General features: G+C 50.1%; 2 protein-coding genes across 16 annotated transcripts in view; one reads left to right on the top strand and one right to left on the bottom strand.

The window, feature by feature from the left end:
- CDK5RAP2 (CDK5 regulatory subunit associated protein 2) overlaps positions 1–16,230 on the top strand; it is a 154,995-nt gene extending 138,765 nt beyond the window's left edge. For all 15 annotated transcript variants that reach the window (XM_036329834.1, XM_036329840.1, XM_036329833.1 and 12 more), the window contains 7 exons: positions 347–571; positions 1,864–1,941; positions 2,874–3,139; positions 4,835–4,978; positions 11,656–11,782; positions 15,727–15,773; positions 16,139–16,230. In XM_036329834.1, the coding sequence (XP_036185727.1) occupies positions 347–571; positions 1,864–1,941; positions 2,874–3,139; positions 4,835–4,978; positions 11,656–11,782; positions 15,727–15,773; positions 16,139–16,195 (944 nt within the window). In that variant the 3' untranslated portion in view covers positions 16,196–16,230. The remainder of the gene's footprint in view (positions 1–346; positions 572–1,863; positions 1,942–2,873; positions 3,140–4,834; positions 4,979–11,655; positions 11,783–15,726; positions 15,774–16,138) is intronic.
- A 6,881-nt stretch (positions 16,231–23,111) lies between these two features.
- LOC118667108 (dolichyl-diphosphooligosaccharide--protein glycosyltransferase subunit 4-like) lies at positions 23,112–23,219 on the bottom strand. The gene has a single exon (XM_036329831.1). The coding sequence runs from the start codon at positions 23,217–23,219 to the stop codon at positions 23,112–23,114; it is 108 nt and encodes a 35-aa protein (XP_036185724.1).
- Between the last annotated feature and the right edge of the window lie 239 nt (positions 23,220–23,458).

The following is a 23,458-nucleotide window of genomic DNA, read 5'->3' as shown; positions in this document are numbered from 1 at the left end:
GTTGCCTTTTTAAATATACTGTGGCTCTTAAAATCAGCCCCTTTCATTCTATAATTCCACCCAAATAGATTTTATTACTACTAGACATAATTTCGGGGTTTGGTGTGCAATTTGCTATGCTTTTATGGCCAGAAGTGAAAATTAATTTCCAGCTCTTATTTAGCCTGTGGAATAGCAGCAATTAGGCCTGCCAATATTTTTGTTTTTAAAGTCAAGTTGTTATTTTAAATTGTACTAGGTTCTTAGGAAGGGGAGGGTGATGGTGGCGGGTTGAAAACTCGAGCGCTTTTGATGGCTGACCCTTTGGTGGAAGAAGGTGTTGAGGCTTCTCCTGCACATGTTTCAGAGTCCAGAGGAGAGATGTCGGGAGAAGGCTGGAAGGGGCAGGACCCGCTCGGTGACCTGCATGACCTCCTGACCGAGATCCAGGCTCTGCGGGCACAGCTGGAAAGGAGCATCGATACCAACAGCACACTGCAGGGCAGGCTCGAGGAGCAGCTGGGGCAGAGCGGGAGGAAGGCACTCCAAACCCTGCCCACGCCTGAGCAGCCCCTTCCACCAGACAAACCCGGTACTGCTCCCGCCTCTCCTCCCTGTTCGAGAAGGCAGCCCTGTGTGTCTGTGCAGGACACGCACGCGCCTGATGCTGCCCTTGCTCACAGAGGTGTCTTTCCATTGACAGCAGACACGCTCTACCCTGGGAGCCAGGGGACCTGACCACTAATTAGCTGCCACCTTTGGCAAAATAGTGTAAGCTCTATCTGGAGCCTCCTGGTTCTCAGGGAGTGGGGTTTGGGCTGCCAGCCGCCCTCATTGCCTCCCATCCATCTAGTCCTGCCCACGTCCCTCCGCTACTGAACATCCCTTTTAGTCCTTCTTATTGCCTTTAAAAGAGAATTTAAACCTCTTATCCTGACTGTCAATGCTTTTCATGACCTGACGGGCATCCTAGTAGGTTTGAAAACTGGTTCTGCGTTGCATTTGCTTGTGTTGCAGATCATCTTGTATAGCATCTGATTGATTTTGCCTCCTTACATTGTTTCAGAAATGCATCACCTCCCAAATCCTTATTTGGGTCACTCTTCTCTCTTGCTTGAGTTACTGCAGCAGCCTCCAGGCTCACTTCTCCAGTCCGAAGTGCAGATCTCGCTGCACACTGCCCTGCCTCACTCCCTGGAGTGGGTCCCATGTCCTCACAATTCTGGCCTGGCTCCCTGGGCTCAGCCATTTGAACTGCGGCAGTCTCCCTGGGCGTGTAGAGATGGCTCACTCCTTTGTGCCTCTGCATCTGCTCCTTCCTCTGCCTGCATTTCTTTTTCTCCTCGGGTTAGCGCCCCTCCCTGAGCTCCCACAGCTCCCGGGGCTTCCCTCCCTTAGCCCTGAGCACCCCAAGGGAAATGGCCTGTTTCCTTGTCTGGACAAGAGGGTCCTTCCAGGGAGGGGACTGAGTCTGCTCATTCTTTTTACTTATTTATTATTTTTATTATTTAATCCTCACCTGAGGATATGTTTCTCTAATTGATTTAGAGAGAGGAATGGGAGGGAGGGGGGTGAGAGAGAGAGAGAGAGAGAGAGAGAGAGAGAGAGAGAGAGAGAGATCAGTTGCCCTTGAACGTGCCCTGACTGGGAATCAGACCTGCAACCTTTTGGTATACAGGATGATGCTGCAACCCCCTGAACCACCCGGCCGGGGCAGCCTGCTCGCTCTTGTCCGGTGTCTGCACAGGGCTTGGCAGGAGAGATCCAGTGAGCTTATGAAGGAATGCTTGTGTGTCCGATACTTCACCATATTCTCCTTCAGTTCTGTCTGTGAGACAAAACATTTAACAGCTCATTTTCCTTCTCTTATTTTGCATTTTGTAGATGGCGACAAATGTCCTGTGGCAACCGATAATTCCTGTGATCTGCGTGACTCCGCCCCGCCTGGGCGCCCGAGATCAGGTACAAAGCCGACATCTGGGTTGACTACAGCAGGATTGGATTTGCCAGTGGACTTTTTATTTTTTATTTTATTTTATTTTTTAATATTTTTATTGATTTCAGAGAGGAAGGGAGAGGCAGAGATAGAAACATCAATGATGAGAGGAAATCATTGATTGGCTGCCTCCTGCACGCCCCCTACTGGGGATCGAGCTCACAACCCCGGCATGTGCTCTTGATCAGATTTGAACCTGGGACCCAACCGGCAAGAGCAGGACTTTTTAAATTGAAGAAAAGGATGTCCCTGGTCTTAGCTTAAGAGGGTGTTTGGCAGGATTTGGGTTTCGTGTTGTCAGCATCTCTAGCTGGTGATCTTCTCCAAGCCAGTTAATTGGTGCCTTGGTATTACCAACCTCAGTGACAGCATTGGGTCTCTTGATTAGCGTGGGATTCAAGGTCCTGGAGCAGCCAGACTCAGTGGGCTCTGTCCAGCCTTATCCCTCTGCCCTCATGCTCTCATACAGAGGGTCACATTTCTGCAGACACACTCCCACTTTCCTCCTTTTCCAGACCGCCCTTGTCCCACTCTCTGCCACTCACCACGAATGCAAACTTCACTGGTGTCCCAGCCAGAATTTTTAACTCTGAGCCCTGGGTCTTCGTCGTTGTGCTTTTCCACCTCCCATGTGTCTGTTCTGATTAGACCATGGGCTCCTGGGGTGCAGGCACTGGCTTGATTCATCTGTGTGAATCGGGGTCTTCTGCAGAGTGGTGCCTGACCTGTTAAGTGTTGGTTGAATGGAATTGAGCTTCTCCCACAAGATGAATAAGCTCGGTGTGGGGCAATGTACAGACTGAGGGCCGCTCTTAGCCCCCCTAGCTGGTTGAATGAAGCTCATGGAATGCCGGGTGCTGCCTCCAATAGATCTGACATCTTCCCTCTCATTCTGTAGCTTCAGAGAGTCCTCCGCTCTCTAGAAATGACATGGACTCCCTCTCCTGCGACAGTGGCAGCTCGGCCACCAGCGCCTTGAGTATGTCTCGCCTGGTCCCGGGCCACCACTTGTGGGCCAGCAAGAGTGGCAGCCACATCTTGGGCCTGACTGAGGACTACGAGGCCCTGTGCGCGCAGGTTGGCCAGGGCCAGAAGCTCCTTGCCGAGATGGACATTCAGATCCAGGAGGCACCCAGCCCCTCAAGTCGAGAGCTGGAAACAAAGGTAACCTGACCTGTGACAGAGCTGGGAGGGAGACTGATGCTCAGGAGGGGCAGGCATGGATGTGTCGGCTGCGGGCGCTGGAAGGAAAGGGCCTCACTGAGGCCCTGGGACGAGGAACCTGGAAGTGTAACCACGCGAGCTGAGAGGTCAGGTCCCGTTGGGGGCTTCTGTTGTTTTCTGTGGGAGGGACACTTGTCGAGGCTGGTGCCCTGCATTATTGCCATCGCTTACTGGGACCTGCCCTAGGACTGCTTCGGTCTGTCCAGTCTTCCAGCCATCCTCCCGTCCTTCAATCCTCCCAGACTGGACCCAGCTTCCGTGGGTCACATTTCCTAGTCCCTCTTCTCAGGTCCTTACTGCGGACATTGGAGCCCCCTGCTTTCTGATACCTTTTTGCCTTTTAGTTTCGTTTTGTTTTACTACCATATTGTAAAAGCCAGCTTCGCGTCTTACGTTTCACTAGATAATGAGCTCCAGGAGAGGGGGTAGTGCCTGCTTTGCCCAAAACTGTTACCTACTCCCTAGCTCAGGGCCTGGCATGGCATAGCTGCGTGGTAAATATTTGTTGAATGAATTAATCAATCTTAATAAGGTTATTCTTTTCTGATTATAAATTTTGTAAAAAAATTAGAAACTAGAAAAGCATAAAAGGAAAACATAAAAATACCACATGGTGCTTAACACTTGAAATTTTGATAAATATACTTTTAGTTCATTCATAAAGCTTAATTAAACTGACTCCAGCACATATGAGTTTCGTATTTTGACTTTCAGTTCACATTATACTAACATTTTTCCTATCTCATTCAGTGTAATTTCTAGAACTTGACTTTTAATGGCTGAAAAATAAGCTAACCTGTGGGTGTACCACCATTGATTTACTCTCACAGCTGGCTGATGGGTATCTCAGCTGTGATGATCCTTATAAATAGGTCCCTGGTCATGCCTTTGACTGGTTCCTTAGGGATGAGCTTCCCAACGTGGAATTACCTGTTCGAAGGCTGTGAACTCTTGTGATATCTCTTGCTACATCACTTTCCAAAAATATTGCTATCTCACTGCACCTTTGTCTGCACTGAGTGTTTTTATTTATTTATAAGTTTGTGTCCTTTTTTTGCCAATTTGATAGCTAAAAGGGGAGTGTGGTGTTTTATTTTACGTTTATTCGATAGTGAAGACAATGCCCTTTCAATTTCTGTTTTTAAATTTATTTTGTTTTCCCCTCCTGATTCATGTTCTTTGCTTTCCCATGCCCTCGTCATCCCCCAATTTGAGTTTGCTTCTGCCAGCAGAGAGGGTGAGAGACTGTGCACTGGCAGCAAGCAGAGCCGTTCAGCAGGTGACTGAGGCAGGAGTGTTCGTGTTGCATTACGTGCTGTTGGCGTCATTTGCCTTCCCGAGAGGCAGAGAGAGTGGTCCGACCATGCACCCTCTTCTTGGCATAGTAAATATAGTTAATGCAGGTGGTTATTAATCATGGTTATTGATTGGGCTAAATTCACCACCGAATTCTCTCATAATCTATAATTCACCCGTCTTTAAGAACAATAAATTGGTGTCATCTGGCACCAGGCTCTTGCTCAGCATGTGGAGCCTGAGCCCTGCGGTCTGGAGATTTATGCTGCCCATTAAAGCTGGCTTGTCCATAATCGTTTTCAAGGCTGCATGTAACAACCTTCTCATCCCCGCATGCAGGGTCTCCACCCGGCGCCTCTGAGCAGGTTTGTCACCAGCGTGAGCAGAGCCAAGCTGATCCTGGAAGAGGCCGCGAGGTTACTGACGCTTCTCTGGAGAGTCTCACTCCCCACGGATGGCCAGTGCACACTCCACTGTGAACAGGTGGGTGGTGACACAGGATGCAGAGGCTCAGGGGAGCCACTACAGGCGTGTCCCAGTCTCCTGCACGTCCCGCCAGGACCTGGCTCACAGCAGTTGGGCGCGCAGTGTGGGGACTGTCAGAGGGCGAGAAGGCATTGTGCCAGGCACCAAGCTGGTGCTCCCAGTGTGTTCCTCATCCACCACCACCCTGCTGCCCTAACCCGGCCCTGTCCTCACTCTCAGGACGTCTTTGTTGAGGGAGATGCTGTTTGTATCGTACACATGAGGAAACCGAGGCTTGGGGAGTGAGGCCCATACTCAAGGTTACAGAGCTGGTTTGAAAGCACAAGTGTCTGAATCCAAAGAATGAACTTGTTTTATGGGCTGTAGGTCCCAGCTTGTCCCGTGGCACAGCTCCTTCCCTTCTTCTCAGAGTCTTTCAGTTCAGATGCCTCTTCTGGGCCAGCTGGTGCCTTTGTTAGTTTTCAGCATTGTATTAAGTTGGTCGTATTCAAGTCTGTTTTAACCATTTAGCACAGCAGTTCTCAACCCCTTTGGGAGTCAAACGGCCCTTTCACAGGGGTCGCCTAAGACCATCGGAAAACACATATATAATTACATATTGTTTTTGTGATTAATCACTATGCTTTAATTATGTTCAATTTGTAACAATGAAAATACATCCTGCATATCAGATATTTACATTACGATTCATACCAGTAGCAAAATTACAGTTATGAAGTAACAATGAAAATAATTTTATGGTTGGGGGTCACCACACCATGAGGAACTGTATTAAAGGGTCGCGGCATTAGGAAGGCTGAGAACCACTGATTTAGGAACTGCTTTTTTGAATCAGTGAAAATCATCTATCTTATAAAAGGCCAGTGGCCGTAACGCCATAATGACCAAACGACCGGTCACCAGGAGGTGCATTGATGGGTCTCGCAGCGCGCCTCCGCACTCTGGGGGTCTCATGTGGTTTTGTGCACTGGGCCTCTAGTTTACTATGAAACCATTGAAACTTCTCTTAAAAGCTCAACTTTATAGACACTTGAATGTGACTAAATTAAGAACTGTTGATCCCATGCCCATCCTCATCTCATGTCTCATGGGCACTACTCAGGAGTCAGGTGGGCAGAAGTGGTCCCAGGGTTTTGTCTGTGGGAAAACAGGTGAGCTCCCACTCTGCTGACCAGAGAAACTTCCTGGAAGCAGGGGCGCGCAAGTTGAGGAGGCATTAGAACTCTGCCTGGTGGCCTGATAGATGTGTCCCCCTGTACTTGTCTGACCTATACATTCTTGCTAAAGGCAGCAGGAAGGCAGAGGGAATTTTACAATCCATGTCAATACGTGTCTAATTAAGCCCCTTTGATGGCTCTCAGGTCTGTCAGAAGTGGTGGTGAAGCAGCTCTCTGCTTGAAGGAGCCTGTGGAGCCTGTGCTAAGACTTCCGTCTTGGGACCCTGGGCGGAAGTTGGGGTGCACTGAGTGTTGGAAGTACGGAACCAGTCCTGGTGCAGGAAATCCTGCTTTACCCTCTTGTAGCTGGTGGGGTCTGAGTGGAAGATGGAATGTTGGAGGGAAGAAGGCCCATTGGGTTCCAGGCCCCCTTTGACCTTTCCTTTTCTTCTAACCCATTGTGCCCTCTTCCCTCTGAGGCTTAGACACGGATGCTCTGCCTCCTAACCCTGCCTCCTTCCCAGCTGCTGGCTCCTCATCTCTCTCATCTCCCCTTAAATGTTACGTCAAGGTCAGAAAGGGCTCCCTGTTCACTCAGCATAGCTTTCGTTTCATTATAGCCCTTATCACAAATTATAATTACATATTCATTTGTTTAATGACTGCCTCCTGCTATTTTCCACGAGGGGCAAAGTCTAAGTTGTTCATATTTTTAAATGAATGAATAATTTTCTCTCATACTATCAAACTAGTATTTGTCCATATGATTTTTAGAGCATAACGTGTCTGAACTAAACAGTTTACTCTCAATGCAACATTTTTGTCCTCAGTACATGGTAATGCCTGTGAAATAGAATGCAGTCCTTGTTCCACGCGCGTGTGTGAAGATTAACTATGCTCACATTGATCTCCCCACTTGCAAATCAGTCTAGGGACTGATCAGCGCTTGTGATGATTCGCCCCATGTTTCCGAGTCTTTCTCCGGGAATTGATGATGCTCACTTTAGCATCATAGAATTTTAGAACCACAAAAAGGACCTTGGAGATGCTCCGATATGGTTGCTGGTGTACGCAGACCCCCTGTGTGGTGTTAAATTGCCTCCAGCCACTTTTCTGTCCCTGCCCATGTTTCATACAGTGCCTTTTTCTTGGTGTGAAATGTGTGTAAATCAGATTTCCAAGTTGTCACCAGCAACCCCAATGGCTTTTTACTACCTGGTGTTTTCTCTGAGTGTCATTAATTTGCCTTTTGCATTTAATACATCATCCTCTGCAGTTCCAGGACTGCTCTGGAAAGTGTGATCATATGCTTCAGTTTTTCTAAGAAAGTTGTGAGGAGGGGTACAAATATATACATACATTTATTTATAAAAAAATTTTAATGGATAAATAATAACAGGTTACTTGTAGGGGGTGGGAAGGAAGAGGATGGATGGGCAGGATAGAAGGTACCTTTCTCTGAATAGAACTTGTTTTGTAAATCTGACTTTGAAACTGTATAAATGCTTTACATAATTATAAATAAAAGTAAATCAAAATGAGAAAAAAGCAGTTTCTAAGAATTGATAGGAAGATGAAACCAACAAACCTTAGTGTCTGTAGTACTGAAGGCATGACCACACAGAGAGGAAACAGTTCAGTGACTAAAACAGCAATTTGGCTGCACGGAAATACTCCAAGGGCAAAAAGAACTGCAAAAAGTTTTAAACTGATCAAGTTATTAGTAACAATATTGATATTGATGTTATAAAACTATTATATTTCTATTATAGGATAAAACAAATAACTATGTTGAGTTTTTTACTGTCAGGGAAGAGATTAAATAAAATAAAAATCAAAGAAGTAAAAATCCTGCAATCCTTAATTTAAATTGGAAATATCAGTATGGACTCGTGTATTTGCTGTAGTTCTCTCTAATTAAAAGGCTGTAAGAGTTTCCGAAACAGAACCAGTGAACACCTCTAGTGCCAGTTTGTGGTTTCTAACTACCTTTCCTACTGCTAGGAACTAGGCGTCCTTGGAGAAAGGGCTTGAGTCTAGGTCTGGGGCAGGAAGTGTGCCAGATGAGCTTAGAACATCTTTTCACCCTAGGAAAAATGAGCGGGGGGGAGTGAAGTTTGCAGGTTTGTGGTGATTCGTAAAGTATGGGTTCTTGATCAGCAGCATGAGCGCATCTGGAAACGAGGTGCAAATGCAGACTTGGGGGCCTCATCCCAAACCCGATGAATCAAAGTCTGGGCGTGGGCTCCCGCGTTCTGTTTTCACAAGTCCTGTTGCTGTGAGACCCACTGGAGTAAAAGAAATTTAAGATACACATCAGTAAAATGCAAAATGTGTTATTTGTATTCCAATTTAATTAGAATCAAACCAGTTATTAAAAAAATAAAATTATGATGCAATCAGGGAAATGTGTCTACTGGCATGTTTAGTAATAGGAGGCAGTTATCATCACTGCTTTAGATGTGGTAATTATATTGTGTTTTTCTAAAGAATCTTTTTCTTCTAAAGCTATAAACTAAAATATTTTATGGATGAAATATGATCGGCTCCTAGGATTGATGTTAGAAACAACTTTAGGGTGAGGATGGGCAGGGATGACACAGTGTTGGCCACGATTTGCTAATGACTGAAGCTGGGAGGGAACGTGGGTGCTTCATTGTCCTAGTCTTTCTACTTTTGTCAATGTTTGAGAATTTTCATCATGAAAAAGAAAGCAAACACGACACAACAGAACCATCCCAGCCCCCGCAGCCAGGTGGGCGCTCAGGAGTGAGTCTGAGGCCCCCTAGGAGGGGTGTGGTGCTGGTGCCCAGCTCAGCCTGGTGGCCTTGGGGAAGGGTTGCTCTGTGGCAGGCTCTCTGCTCTACACTCGGCATCTCACTTCATCCCTCGCAGTAGACTTTAGAAAGTGAGGGATTATTTCCATTTTCTGGAAGTGAAGACTGAAGCCCCCTTGCTCCATCACCATCTGGAAGGGACTTAGCTGGGCTTTGGACCCCTGCTGTTTACCAAGGTGTATTTATCCTATAAAATGAAGATTTTAGATGGGAGGAACAGCAGGCACTATCTGAATTCTGTATTTTAAGTGCTGGGTAGAATATGTACCGAGTGTTTGAGAGTGCAGGTGAAATTAACCCCCACTTGGCGGATGGTCTCACAGCACCTCCTCTGGGCCAGGTGCCGATGGTCAGGAAGAAGTGAGTTCTGCCCCCATCGAGCTGGTCCAGGAGGGAAGCAAACAACGTCCCTGCTGTCCTCACCTCTGAAAAGTCAGGGTGGTGCCCCAATGGGTCAGACTTTCCTAATACTTTCATATCTTTTTCTAAGATCTGAGCATTAAAATGTGCAGGGAAGCACCACGCACGGTGGGCACCCAAAGGAGCAGAAACCAGCCTAGACTCCTGGGGAGAGTCTCAGGGAAAGCTCCCTGGAGGAGGTGATGCCTGAGTTGACTTTAGGAAGAGAAAGGGGCTGGCCAGGCAGGGGTGAAGCAGTCGTCCTCCCTGTCTCCCGGGAGCGCCTCATTGAGGCTCTCTATTGCAGTGTGATGGATGGGTTCTAGATGGATGGGGTGGGGATCCTCCCTATTTTACAGACGTGGGAGGAACTGAGACTCTGAATATGGATAGAATGACTGTCCTGAAAGGTGTGGCCCTTGAAGCCGTGACCAGAACACGGGTCGTTGTGGGCTCTTAGCATGAGGCAGAGTATCAAAGAAAAGTTAATATTTAAATTAGAATGTTTTGGAAGAACAGTTGAAGTCCTTGTAGCTGACACAGTTGTTTAATCTTAAAAGTAGGTTAAAGCAGGGAATCAAAAAATGATACATACCTTAAACATTTTAGGTTAACTTAAAACAGTTAAATGTACGTTCATTTGCCATTCTTTTGATGTAGGGCCAGAGCCTTTCCTTTGAATATGGGTCTGCTGTTCGGAGTTCTACATTTCCTTTCTTTCATAAATTACATCCATAATGTATGTCTGTCACTTCCAATTTCTGTTTCTTTAAGATGAAGAAAAAATGTAGACACATGAAAAGCAGTTTGAATGTAGAATTCATCCAGACCATGTTCCTCCCACAACTTTTACAGTTGATGCACCCACACCTCATTTGCCAGAAATGGGTTTTTAGTGAGTCGCCTTTTCCAAGTCTTTCCTGAAGTAGTTTTCATACAACCAGGTCTTTTCACACACATATTTCATAGGGTTACTTAATACTTAATTAAATCACACACAGTAAGTCCTCGCTTAATGTCGTCAATAGGTTCTGTGACACTTAAGCGAAATGACATATAAGGATAACCATTTTACCACGGACTAATTGATACAAACAAGGGTTAAGTGCCTGCAGCATCTCATCAACGTAATAAGGAAATGATGTTGAATGAAAACGACCTTATTTGAGGACCTGCTGTAAATGATTACAATAAAACTGCCATAAATAAGTCGGGAACGAACTAAAGTGACTCTATAAGCTAAGAGCCCAGCGTTTTCCCTCTTGGGGACAGAGGTGTCTCGATGTAGGGGAGAGTGGTCTGTGCCAGGGCACCTTACATCCGGGGTTTTAGGAGGAAGGGGGTGTGCTAACACTCTGCATGAGTCAGGTGGAGGCTTGCTAAGAGGGCCTGCGTGGTGTGCCCTTTTCCCTTCAGAGGACGGGGTGCTTGTCTTGAGGCCCTTCACCTCTGAAAAATCAAGATAGATGCCCCTAATGGGTCAGGCTCTCCTAATAATATTTTCATATCTCCTTTTAAGATTTAAGCATTACATTTTTAAAAAATTAGCATTGTAGTTTTTGTTTAAAAAGTCAATCAATTCTGATAAATTTTTAAAATGAAACAAAACATTCCAAATAACATTTCTCAGGGATAATCGTTATTGACATTTTGATGACATTTCTATGTCACCAGTATTTTTGTAGACGTCTTGATGTACCCATCTGTGAATGTAGATGTATGTAATCGCTTTTATGGAACAGGAATGCCTAATATTCAATAGCTGTTCTGGGCTCTTTGTCACTAATTACTATCATCCTTCAATGTCAATAAGTAGAGTTCTACAACATCATTTTTAATAGCTGCAGAATTATTCCACTGTGTGTGAGCACCGTGATTTATTATCTAGACCTTACCGATCGGTTTGTTTTTTCCTGCTATGAACAACGCTGAGATGGACATCTCTGAACACAGGCATCTTCTTGTGCTTATATTACTCCTTGGGGGTAAATGCCAAAGGGTAGAATTGCTGGGTCAGAGGGGTAAGCACATTTTATAATTTGGTAAATCTTGCCAGGTCATTGTCCCACCTGGGCACAGCCCCTTGGCGTGCTTCGCCACACCTCACCTTTGCTGGGTTTGGCCTGTTTTTGCCAACCTGACCACAGAAAATGGCTTCTAGTTTTTATCGAATACCTTTGTAGGTGAGGTGGAGCATCTTTATATGTGGTTTTGTAACTCTGCCCATGTGATATGATGTTGGATACCCTGTGTTCATTTTTCCAATGGCTCTCCTCTTTAGACTGGAGAAATGAAGGCTGAGATCACCAAACTGAACAAAAAATTATTTGATCAAGAAAAGAAGTTGCAACACACCATGAAGCTTTTGCAGCTGAGCAAGCACCAGGAAAAAGTCATCTTTGATCAGTGTAAGTGAACGGTCGGGGGCGGCGCCATGTCCACTTCCTGCCTCTGGGGACTAAAAAGCCAGCCCTGGACCACCCTCTTTGGAGGCCAGACTGTTTGTCATCACACCTCCTATTTGTGGGTTTCCTTTCATATTTCATCCTTCCTGACTCACACAGACAAATGCATTCACCCCACAGACTATGGAGAGGCACTCTGTGCCAGGGACAGTCACCTCGCTGTGAGACGGCGTGTGGCTTGTGCTTTGATAGGGACATGTGCGGGGCCCGAGGGAGCACTAAGGTGGGAGTGGAGCGGGTGCCACCATGCCCTGGGAGCTGAGTCCGCAAGGAGGAGTAGGCATGGGTCAGGTGGAAATGGAACCGTGTAGACAAAGGCAGGGAGGAAAGAAAGAAGACTTTGTATGTGAGACACCACCAGCACATCATGTTGCTGGACTAAGAGCTGTAAGTGGCCAGTGAGGCAGGAGGGGTCAGGGGGACCAAGACTGTGTTGCCAAAAGGCCTTAGGTCAGTGATGGCGAACCTACGACACGCGTGTCAGAGGTGACACGCGAACTCATTTTTTTGGTTGATTTTTTCTTTGTTAAATGGCATTTAAATATATAAAATAAATATCAAAAATATAAGTCTTTGTTTTACTATGGTTGCAAATATCAAAAAATTTCTATATGTGACACAGCACCAGAGTTAAGTTAGGGTTTTTCAAAATGCTGACACGCCGAGCTCAAAAGGTTCGCCATCACTGCCTTAGGTGGCAGGCTCAGGTGTCTCACATTTAGAGCAGGGCATGGCCCTGTCACATCTGTGTGCAGGGCAGGCTGGTGAGGAGGAGCCAGGCAGACGAGAAGGACGCCTGTGCCGGGCATTGGGCATCCAGAGGCAGGGATGGGGTTGAGAAACAATTTTTGAGACAGATACAAGGTCAAGGTCACAGAGGTAAAACCATTTTGTGAGGTCAGCCTCAGCCCCGACCTGGGAGCTTCAGGTTATTGGGAGCAGCCCCCCGAGTTCCTTCCGGTGCGCCAGGCTGTCTGCCTGTCACCGCCCTGTCTTAGCAGAACTGCTGACCATGGCGCTTTCTTGTCCTCGCTGCCTGTGCACTCTCTTATCAAAGGCCAGCATCTCTGGGGCATTTCTGAGAAGCACAGGACATGGATTATTGTCACATAAAAGTTCTCCTTAGCCCGTGGGAGCTTTCTGAAAACAGACGGTGAGACTGAACTGCAGGAGAGAGCTGCTTAGCCGCTAGCCAGCCCCAGTTCCCGCTCCATGCCCCGTGCCAGGCTCGGGGACAGCCGTGAGTGAGACAGTTCTTGCCAGGTGGAGCTTTGCCTGAATGGGGAGACACAAAATGAGCTGCAGAATGAGGGACCTGCATCCCAGGCAGCCTGAGAAGGGCTTCAAGGCTCTGGACCAGTTGGGTCTTGTCACAAAGGGCCTTGTGGGCCGGACTCAGAATGAGCAGCAGGGACTGACTGGTTCACTGTGTGTGGGAAGGTCCGTGGCTGAGCATGGAGGGGCTGGAAGCGGGGACACCTTTTCCGGGGCTGTGGCAGTCGCCCAGGCAGGCAGTCGAGAGGCCCGATGGGGCCGGCACAGGGCCATGGAGGAGAGGGGGTGGCTTTGAAGGTTAAGGCAGTAGTCCTGGTAGAGTGGTGGGTGTCCGTGAGGTTCTGGCCCAGGGCTCATGTCACTGGTAGAGAAAAGGAGCACTGGAGGGACCTGGGGGAGACGGTGCCAGTGTGGTCCTGTCTGAGGTGGGCCTGCTGAGCAGCAAGGGGGCGGGGCAGGAAGAGGTGCTTCCGTTAGGCCCCCAAGTCCAGGCACAGTCGGAACTCGCCCTATGGGCATCTCTCCTCGGCAGCCCGGAGCAGTCACAGGGCACATCAAGTCAACCCTGCTGCAGGCGAGGGGATCTCGGAAGTGGGCAGTAGGTGCACGGTGAGTGACCGGACCGTGCAGACCCAAAGGGCAGATCCAGCCCCCACGTCCAAGGTCGGTGCCTGGAATCACTAGTGAGCACAGGCCAGGACTCCGCTCTCCTGTGTGACCTGGAGTACGTGGCTTTAACTCTCTGAACTTCAGACTCATCATCTCTGATTGGAGACAATTACACCAAAGGACGCAGACTGGCCAGATGGCCCAAGTTCTAAACACAGCTTTATAAAAGTGCTTCGGTTTCCTCATCTATCGCATCGACGGTAACAATGCCTCAACTTCATTATACTCTTTCTGGATAGAGCAGAAGCTCAACAGACGTTAGATCTCTGCCTCTCTTTCCAGTAGATCGGACTGAATCCCATGTATGGGGGTGGTAAACCATTCATAGTGTGAAAAACCTAAATGTGCCATGGCAGCTCCCATGCTAAGGTGGTGTCCCCCATCTCTGTCTCCAAGGCCTGGCACAGCGGGGGCTCAGCTCAGTGCCGGGGGAGGGCCTTGCCTGAGTCCACACCGCTGGTGGCAGGCCCTGGACTGTGGCTGCCCCTGGCCAGGCTCCGCAGCTCATCCCGACGAATCGGGTCCTTGGAAGTAGCTCAAACCCTGCCAACCCTGCAGGGCTGCTTCTGGCTGTGAGTGGCTGTGTGCAAGTGTCCCCTCCTGCCCCTTCTCCGCATGGCGACTGGAGGAGCGAGGCCCAAGGTAGTCCCTGCCGAGATGCTGAGTACTACATCTCCGCCCAGAGTCTGCAGGGGAAAGGAAGGAGAGGGGTCACCGTGAGACCCCAGGACCCCACCACTCCCTCGCCATGTCACCTGGAGTCACCCGCTTCCCTCCCAGCCTCTGAGACAGGAGTCCCTGCTGCTCAGGGTTGGTGTGTTCCCCAGGTCACAGTTGTCACCAGCGAGACACCGCTGGGGGTGGCGTCTTCTTGCCAGCCTCTGCTGATGCGGAGGAGGCCTGCGCTGAGTAACAGGCCTGGCTCCAGTGCGCCCTCACACTGCGAGTCTGGACTTGGGCCGCGCCCTTACCGCTCTGTCCTGGGCCTCTGCTGCAGCGGGATTTCCGCGCTCCCGCAGGCGGGCAGTGCTGTTCAGATGTGGGAGGCCCTTCCCGGTGAGCATTAGCTCGTCCCCGGGGCGTCTTGTTCTTCAACATCACGACCTTATTTTAACCTCCAGGGCCGGGACACTTACTTGTTGGTGACTCTCAGGAGAGGTATGATCTCTCTCCAGAAAGATGCATCCGTCCACACACATGTCAAGGTTTACACTTAGTTCCCGGGGATTTGGGCCATTCCAAAGCACACCCCTGGACCCAGGGTAGAACTCCCTGGGTTGGAGCCCGGGATGGGGGAGGGCACCTCTGAAGTCTGCCCATACACAGCTCAGTGCCAGGTGTAGGGGCACCTCTGCAGCCGTCCCACCCACCCCTCCTGTCCTGGCAGAGAGTGACTTACTCAGGGAACCATGTTGGGTTCCTCTGCCAGCTACAGGGCAGCTCAGGAGGGAAAGTGCCAGCGCTCTTCCTCCCTGGTCATTGGAGCCTGCTCGGTGCTGCTGGTACACGTTTGACTACAAAATTGCCCTCCGCCCTGGGCGTGGCCTCCACACATGGGCTTGCTTCAGAGGGCACACCCCCTTCCAGAAGCCAGGGTATGCAGGATGCTAGTCAGGCAGAGGCCCCCCTGCCCTGCCCTGGCCCCTCCTGGGCCTGTGGAGGTGAGCCCTGGGCGTACCTGAGCATCAGCTGGCCTTTCGGAGCCTTGGATTTGTCTGGAACGAGGCGTAGCACCTCTGCTCCACCTCTCGTGTTACTGTGAGGTTGTGGCTCAGCACGGTATCTTGAACAGGTGTCTGGTCTACCCTCTCTGATGATTATTTGGTCCTGGGTATCACCTTCACACCTCTCTCTGCCCTGGGCGCTCAGGCTTGTCTGAACTATTTGGGGTTCAGAGGGCTCCTCCCTGAACCTAACCCTCCCGTTCTCCGCTCTCTCCGCAGTGCTCATCACCCACAAGGTCCTTCGGAAGGCCCGAGGAAACCTGGAGGTAATGCCCTGCAGCTCCTCCCATGGAAAGCCAGGTGGGCGGGCGGGGCAGGGCAGGCAGCGACCTCTTTGAACAACGAAGGTGAACTAGGCACGTGGCCTTCACACACAGGAGCACAGAACTTGCCTCTCATCTGCCACGGCCTCAGTGGCTCTGATTACCAACTGGCTGCGGTTTTCACCAGGGAGAGACAGTGCCTCGTGCCTGGCGCACAGTGGGCACTTGGGAAGTAGTTTTTGAATGAATGTTTGTAAATACGATCGCGTTGTCATTTGGTAGTTTCAGCATCACAGGGTTCCTGTTAACTCTGTTCCCTCGGACACCCTCCTTCGCTCCTAAGCTTCTCCTGTTTTCCTCTCTTCCAGCTGAGGCCCGGGGGCGCCCACCCAGGACCGTGCAGCCCCAGCAGGCCGGGCTCCTGAGAGCGTGCAGACAATAAAGCTTGCGGTTCCCACAGTCTCCTTGTCACAGGCGTGGTTCCTACTTACCGAAGAAAAGAGCTGTCTGCTCAAAGGAAATCTGTTTTTCCTTTTAATATTTTCTGTCCTGAAGTTGGTTTAAGGATTGTTGTCAGACAAGGTTCCCATGCTGTGCAGGCCTCGGCGTCCGGGTGTCCCTGTGCCCTGTGCCACCCGATTCGCTTAGTGCGCAGCCAGCCCTGCAGGGTGACGGTTCACATGAAATGATTCGTTTCAACTTGGTGATGCAGTGACTGTGTGGAGCTCAAAGCCCAGGTCCCCCACACCCAAGGGGGACAGGCTGGGTCTCGGGAATGGCCCTCAGATGTTGCTAAGCTCTCTGCCGATTCCAGCCAGGTGTCCAGAGAGGAATGACGCCACGTGGCATGGCCGGGGCACCTGCACCTGGTGCCTGCACCTGGCATGGACTCGGCGGTGCACAGAGACGCCCTCAAGCAGCCCGCTGAGGTGGTACCGTTCCCACTGGGACTGGCCAGGAGGCTGTGGTGGGGACTTGGCAGTGCAGTGTCCCCACAGTGACCTGGTCTTTCCCCCCCACTGCCTGCTGCATCTGCTACAGCCCTGTCGCTGGCCTTCCTGTTAAATTGTCCTCCACCTTTGCCCTGAGCTTCGTGATGTCCCTGAGACATACACAGGGTGGGGCAGGTGAGCCTCCAGACTGGCATTTGGCCCTGAGCGGTGCTAACAGCCGCTCTGCTTTTCTGCCCCGCAGCCCTGCCCACCACCTCGGTGCCTTCCAAAGCCCTCCCCGGTGGGGTGGCCGAGCGATGTTTCGGCTCCATCACTCAGTTCAGTACCGTCCTTAGTCCATGACCGCACTGGTGGTGGAGTGGCAGGCGGTCAGGATCGGGCCAGTCTTCCCAGCACAGCTGAGCGACTTGTCCAAGGCTCGTCCCTTCGAGGTGATGCTGGGCGTGATCCCGCCTGTGCTCTCTGCTGCTGCCCTTGCAGCTCCCCAGACACGACGGTGACAAGGTGATGTGATGGCATCGGCTGCAGGCACAGGGATGGAGGAGCAGGAGCCAGGCTGGGAGTCGGGGAGCCGGCCTCATTCTGGCCTGGGCCCCACTTCTCTGCCTGTTTCCCATCAGCTGAGGGGCAGGGCAGGTGGGCAGGAAGGACCTTCTCCGCTTGGGTTCCTGCCACCTGAGTTCTCATGAGAAGTGTTGGCACAGGTGTCCCTTATACATTCAGCACATGAGAACTCAGGTTCAGGCATAAAGAACGTGGCAGCTCCTTTTCCAAGAAGTCACACAACTGGATTCCTTAGCGGGAGCTCTGATCCGTGGCAGGGACAGCTCCGTGTGGTTCTGTGGAGGGAGCAGGAGGCCTGGCTCATAGTCCCAAGTCACAGCCCTGTCACCAGTCTCTGCGTCTGTAAGTGGCAACCTCCCTTCTGCCCAGTCTGATCACAGTGTGGGAGCCTCAAGATTTGGAAGTAGCCAACCGACCCCTTTCCTAAAAGTAATGACCCTCATTCAGTGTCTCTCAGTGCTTGGTCTCTAGGACGCTTTCACAGCACTATTTTAAGTTACCAGTGGTTGGTGAGCACAAATGCAGGTGTGTGAGTGTTGAGGGGGGCGGACAGGACAGAGGTTAGAACTCAGGTGGGGCTTAGAAGTCAGACGCGGGTTCAGATGTACTGGGGCAATTGTGTGTATATTGCCTGGCATGTGGTCAGTGCACAGGCCCGGGAGCTGGGCTTGGTTGTTGGCAAGGGCATGAGCGGAAGGGTTATGAGGGCAGATACACTTTTCTGGCACATTCCCGGCCCATGTGTTTGCCTAAGAGGAGGGGCTCTGGGAGTCCGGCCAGCCACTCGCCTCAGCCACCCACAGCCTTTCAGGAACACAGTCATCCAAGGCAAAGTGTATCCCCATCCCTCCACCCCCCCCCCCCCCCCCCCCCGCCTTAGAATCGTGCAAACTATTCCCAACCTTGGGCTAGTGGAGGCCCTTCCTCTGGGATGTGGAGGAGCAGCCCAGTTTGGGCTGGATTGGGGCCAAGAGCCAACTCCGCAAATAAGGACAATTTGGACTTTAGAAAAGGCTCCATTGTCCCTGGTGAGTTAATTTCACCAGCAGCTGAATTCAGGAGGCTCTGAAGCTGTAATCTGAAAATGCATCAGTTTCCCGTTGGTGAAATTAATCACCACCTATGTCCTCGGACTGGAGCTGCACCTGCACCTGAGAGGGGCAGCTGCAAAGTCAAATACACAGGAGGGGGGAGACACAGGCCTCCTGTGCGCCCACCTTGGCCCACTTGCCCACTTCCCTGGCATCAGTCCAAAGGGTAAAATCCTTGCTCCTGCAGGCTGGCGCCCACCTGCCTAGCAGTAGCCACACTGTGCATCCTCTCATTAGTTAATTTGAACCATCCTGTTCATTTTACAAATGAGAAAACGGATGGAATCACCTTAGTACAGGGGCAGGGGATGTCTGGCCATCGGGCCTTACAAGGCCCAGAAATCATTTGGTCTGGCCCTGCCAAGGCATTAAGGGTGAGATAATTAAATGTTTGACCAAATATAGCAGGCTAATTTTTAAGCTGATAATTTTGTATGGCCTGCGAATGATGCTATAAATATCCAAATGGCCCTGGGCAGGAAATAAGTCCCACCCTGCCTGAGTAAGTGCTGGAGCCAGGATTTGAACCGAGTCTGTCATGACCTGTTTTCTATGTTGTCCTGTCCTCTGGGTTATTCCGTCTCCCCGAGTGCTCTCTATTCCCCAAACAGCAGTCCTACCCTATATTACAAACCAAAGTCTCCTCACTACCCTTTTCAACAATGTCTCTGGGTGACCAGAGCAGGGGCCCAGAGACCCACAATTGAATTCCTCGGCCCCGCAGCCCTGAGGACCGCTTGTAAAGGGGGCTGTGGAAGGAGGAAGAGTGATCTTGTTAATAAGTTCTCAGCATCGTGGAGGCAGAGAAATCTGCCTGGGGGCTCCTGACCCTGCCAAATTGCTTCTTCAATCTTGGCCATTTTTTAAGTCTAACTCAAAAATTCAATTATCAGAATTACTCATCCAGTCTCCCGAGAAGCCCAGGACTCTGCCTTCGGGGCCAGATGTGTTTGCCTCTTGCCACAGCTGGGGCCTTCCCAACTCACTCTGCGGGTGTCAGGTGGGGTGGGCCTCGGCGGGTCCAGAGTCGTGGGATCTCGCCGGGACTCCTAGTAGAACCCAGTCTCATTTCTTCTGCAAGATTATGATGTGGAAAGAAAAAGATGGCTAACTCTGACCCCAAATATTGGCCAAATCCCTGAGGTTTGCTTGTTCATTTATCTCCGTGAAGGTTCTGCCTCCAGCCAGCAGCTTACACTGAAGTCATCCCTGACACCTCTTTCTCCCTCACCCTCTTTGTCCCGGCCACAGTCGCGGCTGTTCTATCCACTTTGTCTCCCAAGGCCATTGCTTCATTTATCTTCATCCCCACCTTGGTCCAGGTCTCTCACCTGAACCACTAGCTATAATGGCTTCCTAGTTGGCCTCCCCACTTCCACCCCTACCCACTCCAGTATCCCCAAACCACAGCTAGAGTGATTCTTTAAAATGCAAAGCTGATCGTGTAATCTCTTTGGTTTAAATGCTGACTGCTTCCCATTGCACTTAGGCTGACATACAGGTGTGTGCTGAGTTCTGCCCATTCCTTTGTTTCCTCCAGTGGCCTGCCCTCTCCAGCCTCAGGGCTTTCCTTCTGGCCACAGGGCCTTTGCACATGCTTCTCTGCCTTGCATCTTCCCATCCACTTCTCCGGCCTCCCTTGCTTCTCTTGTTAGTTGGCTCCTGTTTATGCCTTGGAGAAGTCTTCTGAATCAGGAGCCCCTGTTGTACAGTGATGTCCTCACCGGCACTTGGCCACCGTGTGACTTTCTTTGGTTATGCCTCTTCCCATCACTAGCTGGCAGGTCTGTGAGGCTACACGCCCGGTGCGGTTTGCTCACCACTCCAGCCCTGGTGTCAGCCTCAGAGCAGCAAATACATTTACTCACCAAACATTCTTTTTTTTTTTTTTTTTTAATTTATTTATTTATTTTATTTATTTTTTTTTTCCATTTTTTTTTTTTATTGCTTAAAGTATTACAAAGGGTATTACATATGTGTCCATTTTATCCCCCCGCCCTAGACAGTCCCCTAGCCTCCCCTATCCCCCAATGTCTTATGTCCACTGGTTATGCTTCTATGCATGCATACAAGTCCTTTAGTTGATCTCTTACCCCCCTACCTCCTGCCCCGCAACCCTCCCCGGCCTTCCTGCTGCAGTTTGGCAATCTGTTTGAGGCAGCTCTGCCTCTGTATCTATTATTGTTCAAAAGTTTATAATGGTCTCTATTATCCATGAATGAGTGAGATCATGTGGTATTTTTCCTTCATTGACTGGCTTATTTCACTTAGCATAATGCTCTCCAGTTCCATCCATGACGTTGCAAATGGTAAGAGTTCCTTCCTTTTTAGAGCAGCATAGTATTCCATCGTGTAGATGTACCACAGTTTTCTAATCCATTCATCTACTGATGGGCACTTAGGCTGTTTCCAGATCTTAGCTACTCACCAAACATTCTTGAGCTGCTCTCACCTCCTTCTGGAAGAAATCACACTGGGGAGGGGTGGGGGGAGAAGGGGAGCACAGGTAGTAACTCCAATAGGGAAGACTTGTTTCTGAGCCAGCACTCTGTAACATCACGTGCAATCACCTGACAGCCCTGTGGGGGAGATGCTCTTTTCAGATGGGAGACTGGGGTGCAGAGTAAACTGCCCAAGATCGGGCCAGTGGGGCGTGGAGCCTGATTCAAGCAGAAGCTGTTGGCAGCTGCAGAGCCCAGGCCCATCCCAGTGCTTCGGCGAGCACAGTTCCACAGTTCGAGATGGTGAGTGCCGAGCGAGCTCAGGGCTGGGACGCAGCCTGCGCTCCAGTGCCGCTTCTACTGGCAGCCTGCCCAAGCTTTCCGCCACCAGATCCAAAGCCCAGGCCTGTCCCTGGCTTGGCCAGTCTCTGCCACTCTCGAGGCATCAGCCTCTCCATCGTCCATAAGAGACAAACAGCTGGAGCTGCCTCTAACTGACTCCTCTCAGGTCTCTGTCTCCCAGGACCCTTTAGCTCTGTGGATTTGACCCCATCCTCTTCCTTGGGCCCCTGCCTGGCCCCGGAGGGCAGCACTGGGCACGGTGAGCCCCTTACCTGCTTGATGATGAAGTTAAAGTTTCAGTGGTTACCAACCACCTTCCCACACAAATACGTAATCATGTCATTCTTAACAGGCATTAACATGAGAACTTAATTACAGGTTTTCGGGGTTAAAAAGATCCTTTGTTTGTATTAATGCTCCTTCTTCCAAACAGAACAGCGTGTGGTCCTCCCTGCCTGACCTGGCTTTTCTCCCATCTCTCTGGGCTCATCACTGTGATACCCCACCCCCACCCATGAGTCTTGCCACACTCCTTATAGTTCCTGAAATCACCTCCTATTCTGCAACTCCAGGTTAGCACACGTGTCTCCTGCTCTGAAATACTTGTCTCCCACACCCCCAACTTGACTCACTCCACTCATCCTTGATCTCATCTCCGGAACCACCCCAGGGCCTCCATCCTTTCAGCCTCACTTTCTCCCACTATAAAATGGGCACAGTCTCTTTGCCCCCTTGTAACTGGAGACAGACTTAGGGTTTTAATTGACTACAAGCAGGCAAGTTTGCTGAGACCAAAGAAGAAGGGACCTCAAATGCTAATACTACGTTAGTTAGCTGCATCCATAGAGGTATAGAGCCCAACTGAGCGGTGAGGAGTCGTGCTCTGTCTGTGACTCACCATCCTGCACTGAGAGTCTGTGATCATGTCCTGTACCAGGCAACAGGATGGACATTGGCAAAGTGGATTATATCATTGATACTGTCACCCTGGTCATCAAATTGGTTTTCCATTTATCAAACATGTATATGGCAGGCACTATACCTATGTCACATTTAATCCTGCTGTTCTGCCCTTTCAATAGCCGAGGAGGAATAAATTCAGTCTGCTTGGTGTTGCAATAAAATAATGCCCGTGGCAGGTGGAGCAGTGTCCCCAGGACATGTCCGTTCTCTAGTCTCTGGAATCGTGACTATTTACCTAACATGGCAAAGGGAAGGTTACAAGTGTCCATGTTACAGACTGGGATGAGATGCTGCGGGTGCGCTCACTCTAATCACACGAGTCCTTAAAGGAGGAGGATCTTTTCCAGCTGCTGTCAGAGGCAGACGTGGCAGCAGGAAGAGGGGTAGAGGGGCTGGCTTTGACGCTGGAGGAAGGGGCCACGAGTCACGGGATGCAGGGGACCTGGGGAGCTGGAAAGGGCGAGCAGGCAGATTCTCCCCTGGAAACTCCAGAAAGAACTCAGTCCTGCCAACACTGAGTTCTGGGAGACCCTTGTCAGAATTCCGACCTCTACAGCCGTAAGAGAATACATTGTGCTGCTTTAAGCCACCAAGTTTGGGGCTTGTTATAGCAGCAATAGAAATACACTGCAATGCCTAACATAGTCACTGTAGAGCTGATCATATGAATTTAGAGATGGATGCCATGGGCTTGTGCTAATGCCCAGTAATTTCTTTTAAAAAAAAAATCTATATTCTTATATCGGGGGGATGGAGTAGAGAAGAAAGCAACCCCTATACTGGGCCCCCCTCTGTGGCAGCTTCTTGTTCCATAGGTTAAGGAAGACTTTGAAGAAATAAAAGTTGTTTGGGAAAATCCAGGTGCAATTGCTCTATATGCTGTGAGAGTAGAAGGGATGAAGTGAAGTGTGAGGGCCTCTCACACTCTCCATCTTGCCTCACACTATGTCCTGGGACCCTGGGGCGAAGAAACCGCCACTTTCATTCCTACTTCCTGGGATTGTTGATGGCCACATGGTGATAGAGAAGGACAAGCAGGAAGAGAGACAGGCCTAGCATGTTGTTGAAGATGGCGAACTGCACGTCGCTAATCATCCTGAGCAGCTGGGCTCGGCTCGACGCGGTCTGCGCACTAGCTCCAGGTAGGAGACCTGCCTAGAGTGATTTCTTAATGACAAGGCCCGTCAAATAGACAGCCAGGGAGGTAGTGAGCTCCCCGTCCCGGAGGCGTGGCTGCAAAGTGCAGGTGGAGATGGGCAGGTACTTGAACAAAGTACTGTGGTGACCCTCAGAGGCCAGGGTCAGAAGCCATGTGACCGTGGGCAGGAGGAGGC

This window comes from Myotis myotis, unplaced genomic scaffold (assembly GCF_014108235.1).
Source record: "Myotis myotis isolate mMyoMyo1 unplaced genomic scaffold, mMyoMyo1.p scaffold_m19_p_12, whole genome shotgun sequence".
In the NCBI taxonomy this organism is placed as follows: Eukaryota; Metazoa; Chordata; class Mammalia; order Chiroptera; family Vespertilionidae; genus Myotis; species Myotis myotis.
This window is presented reverse-complemented; position numbering and strand designations above follow the sequence as displayed.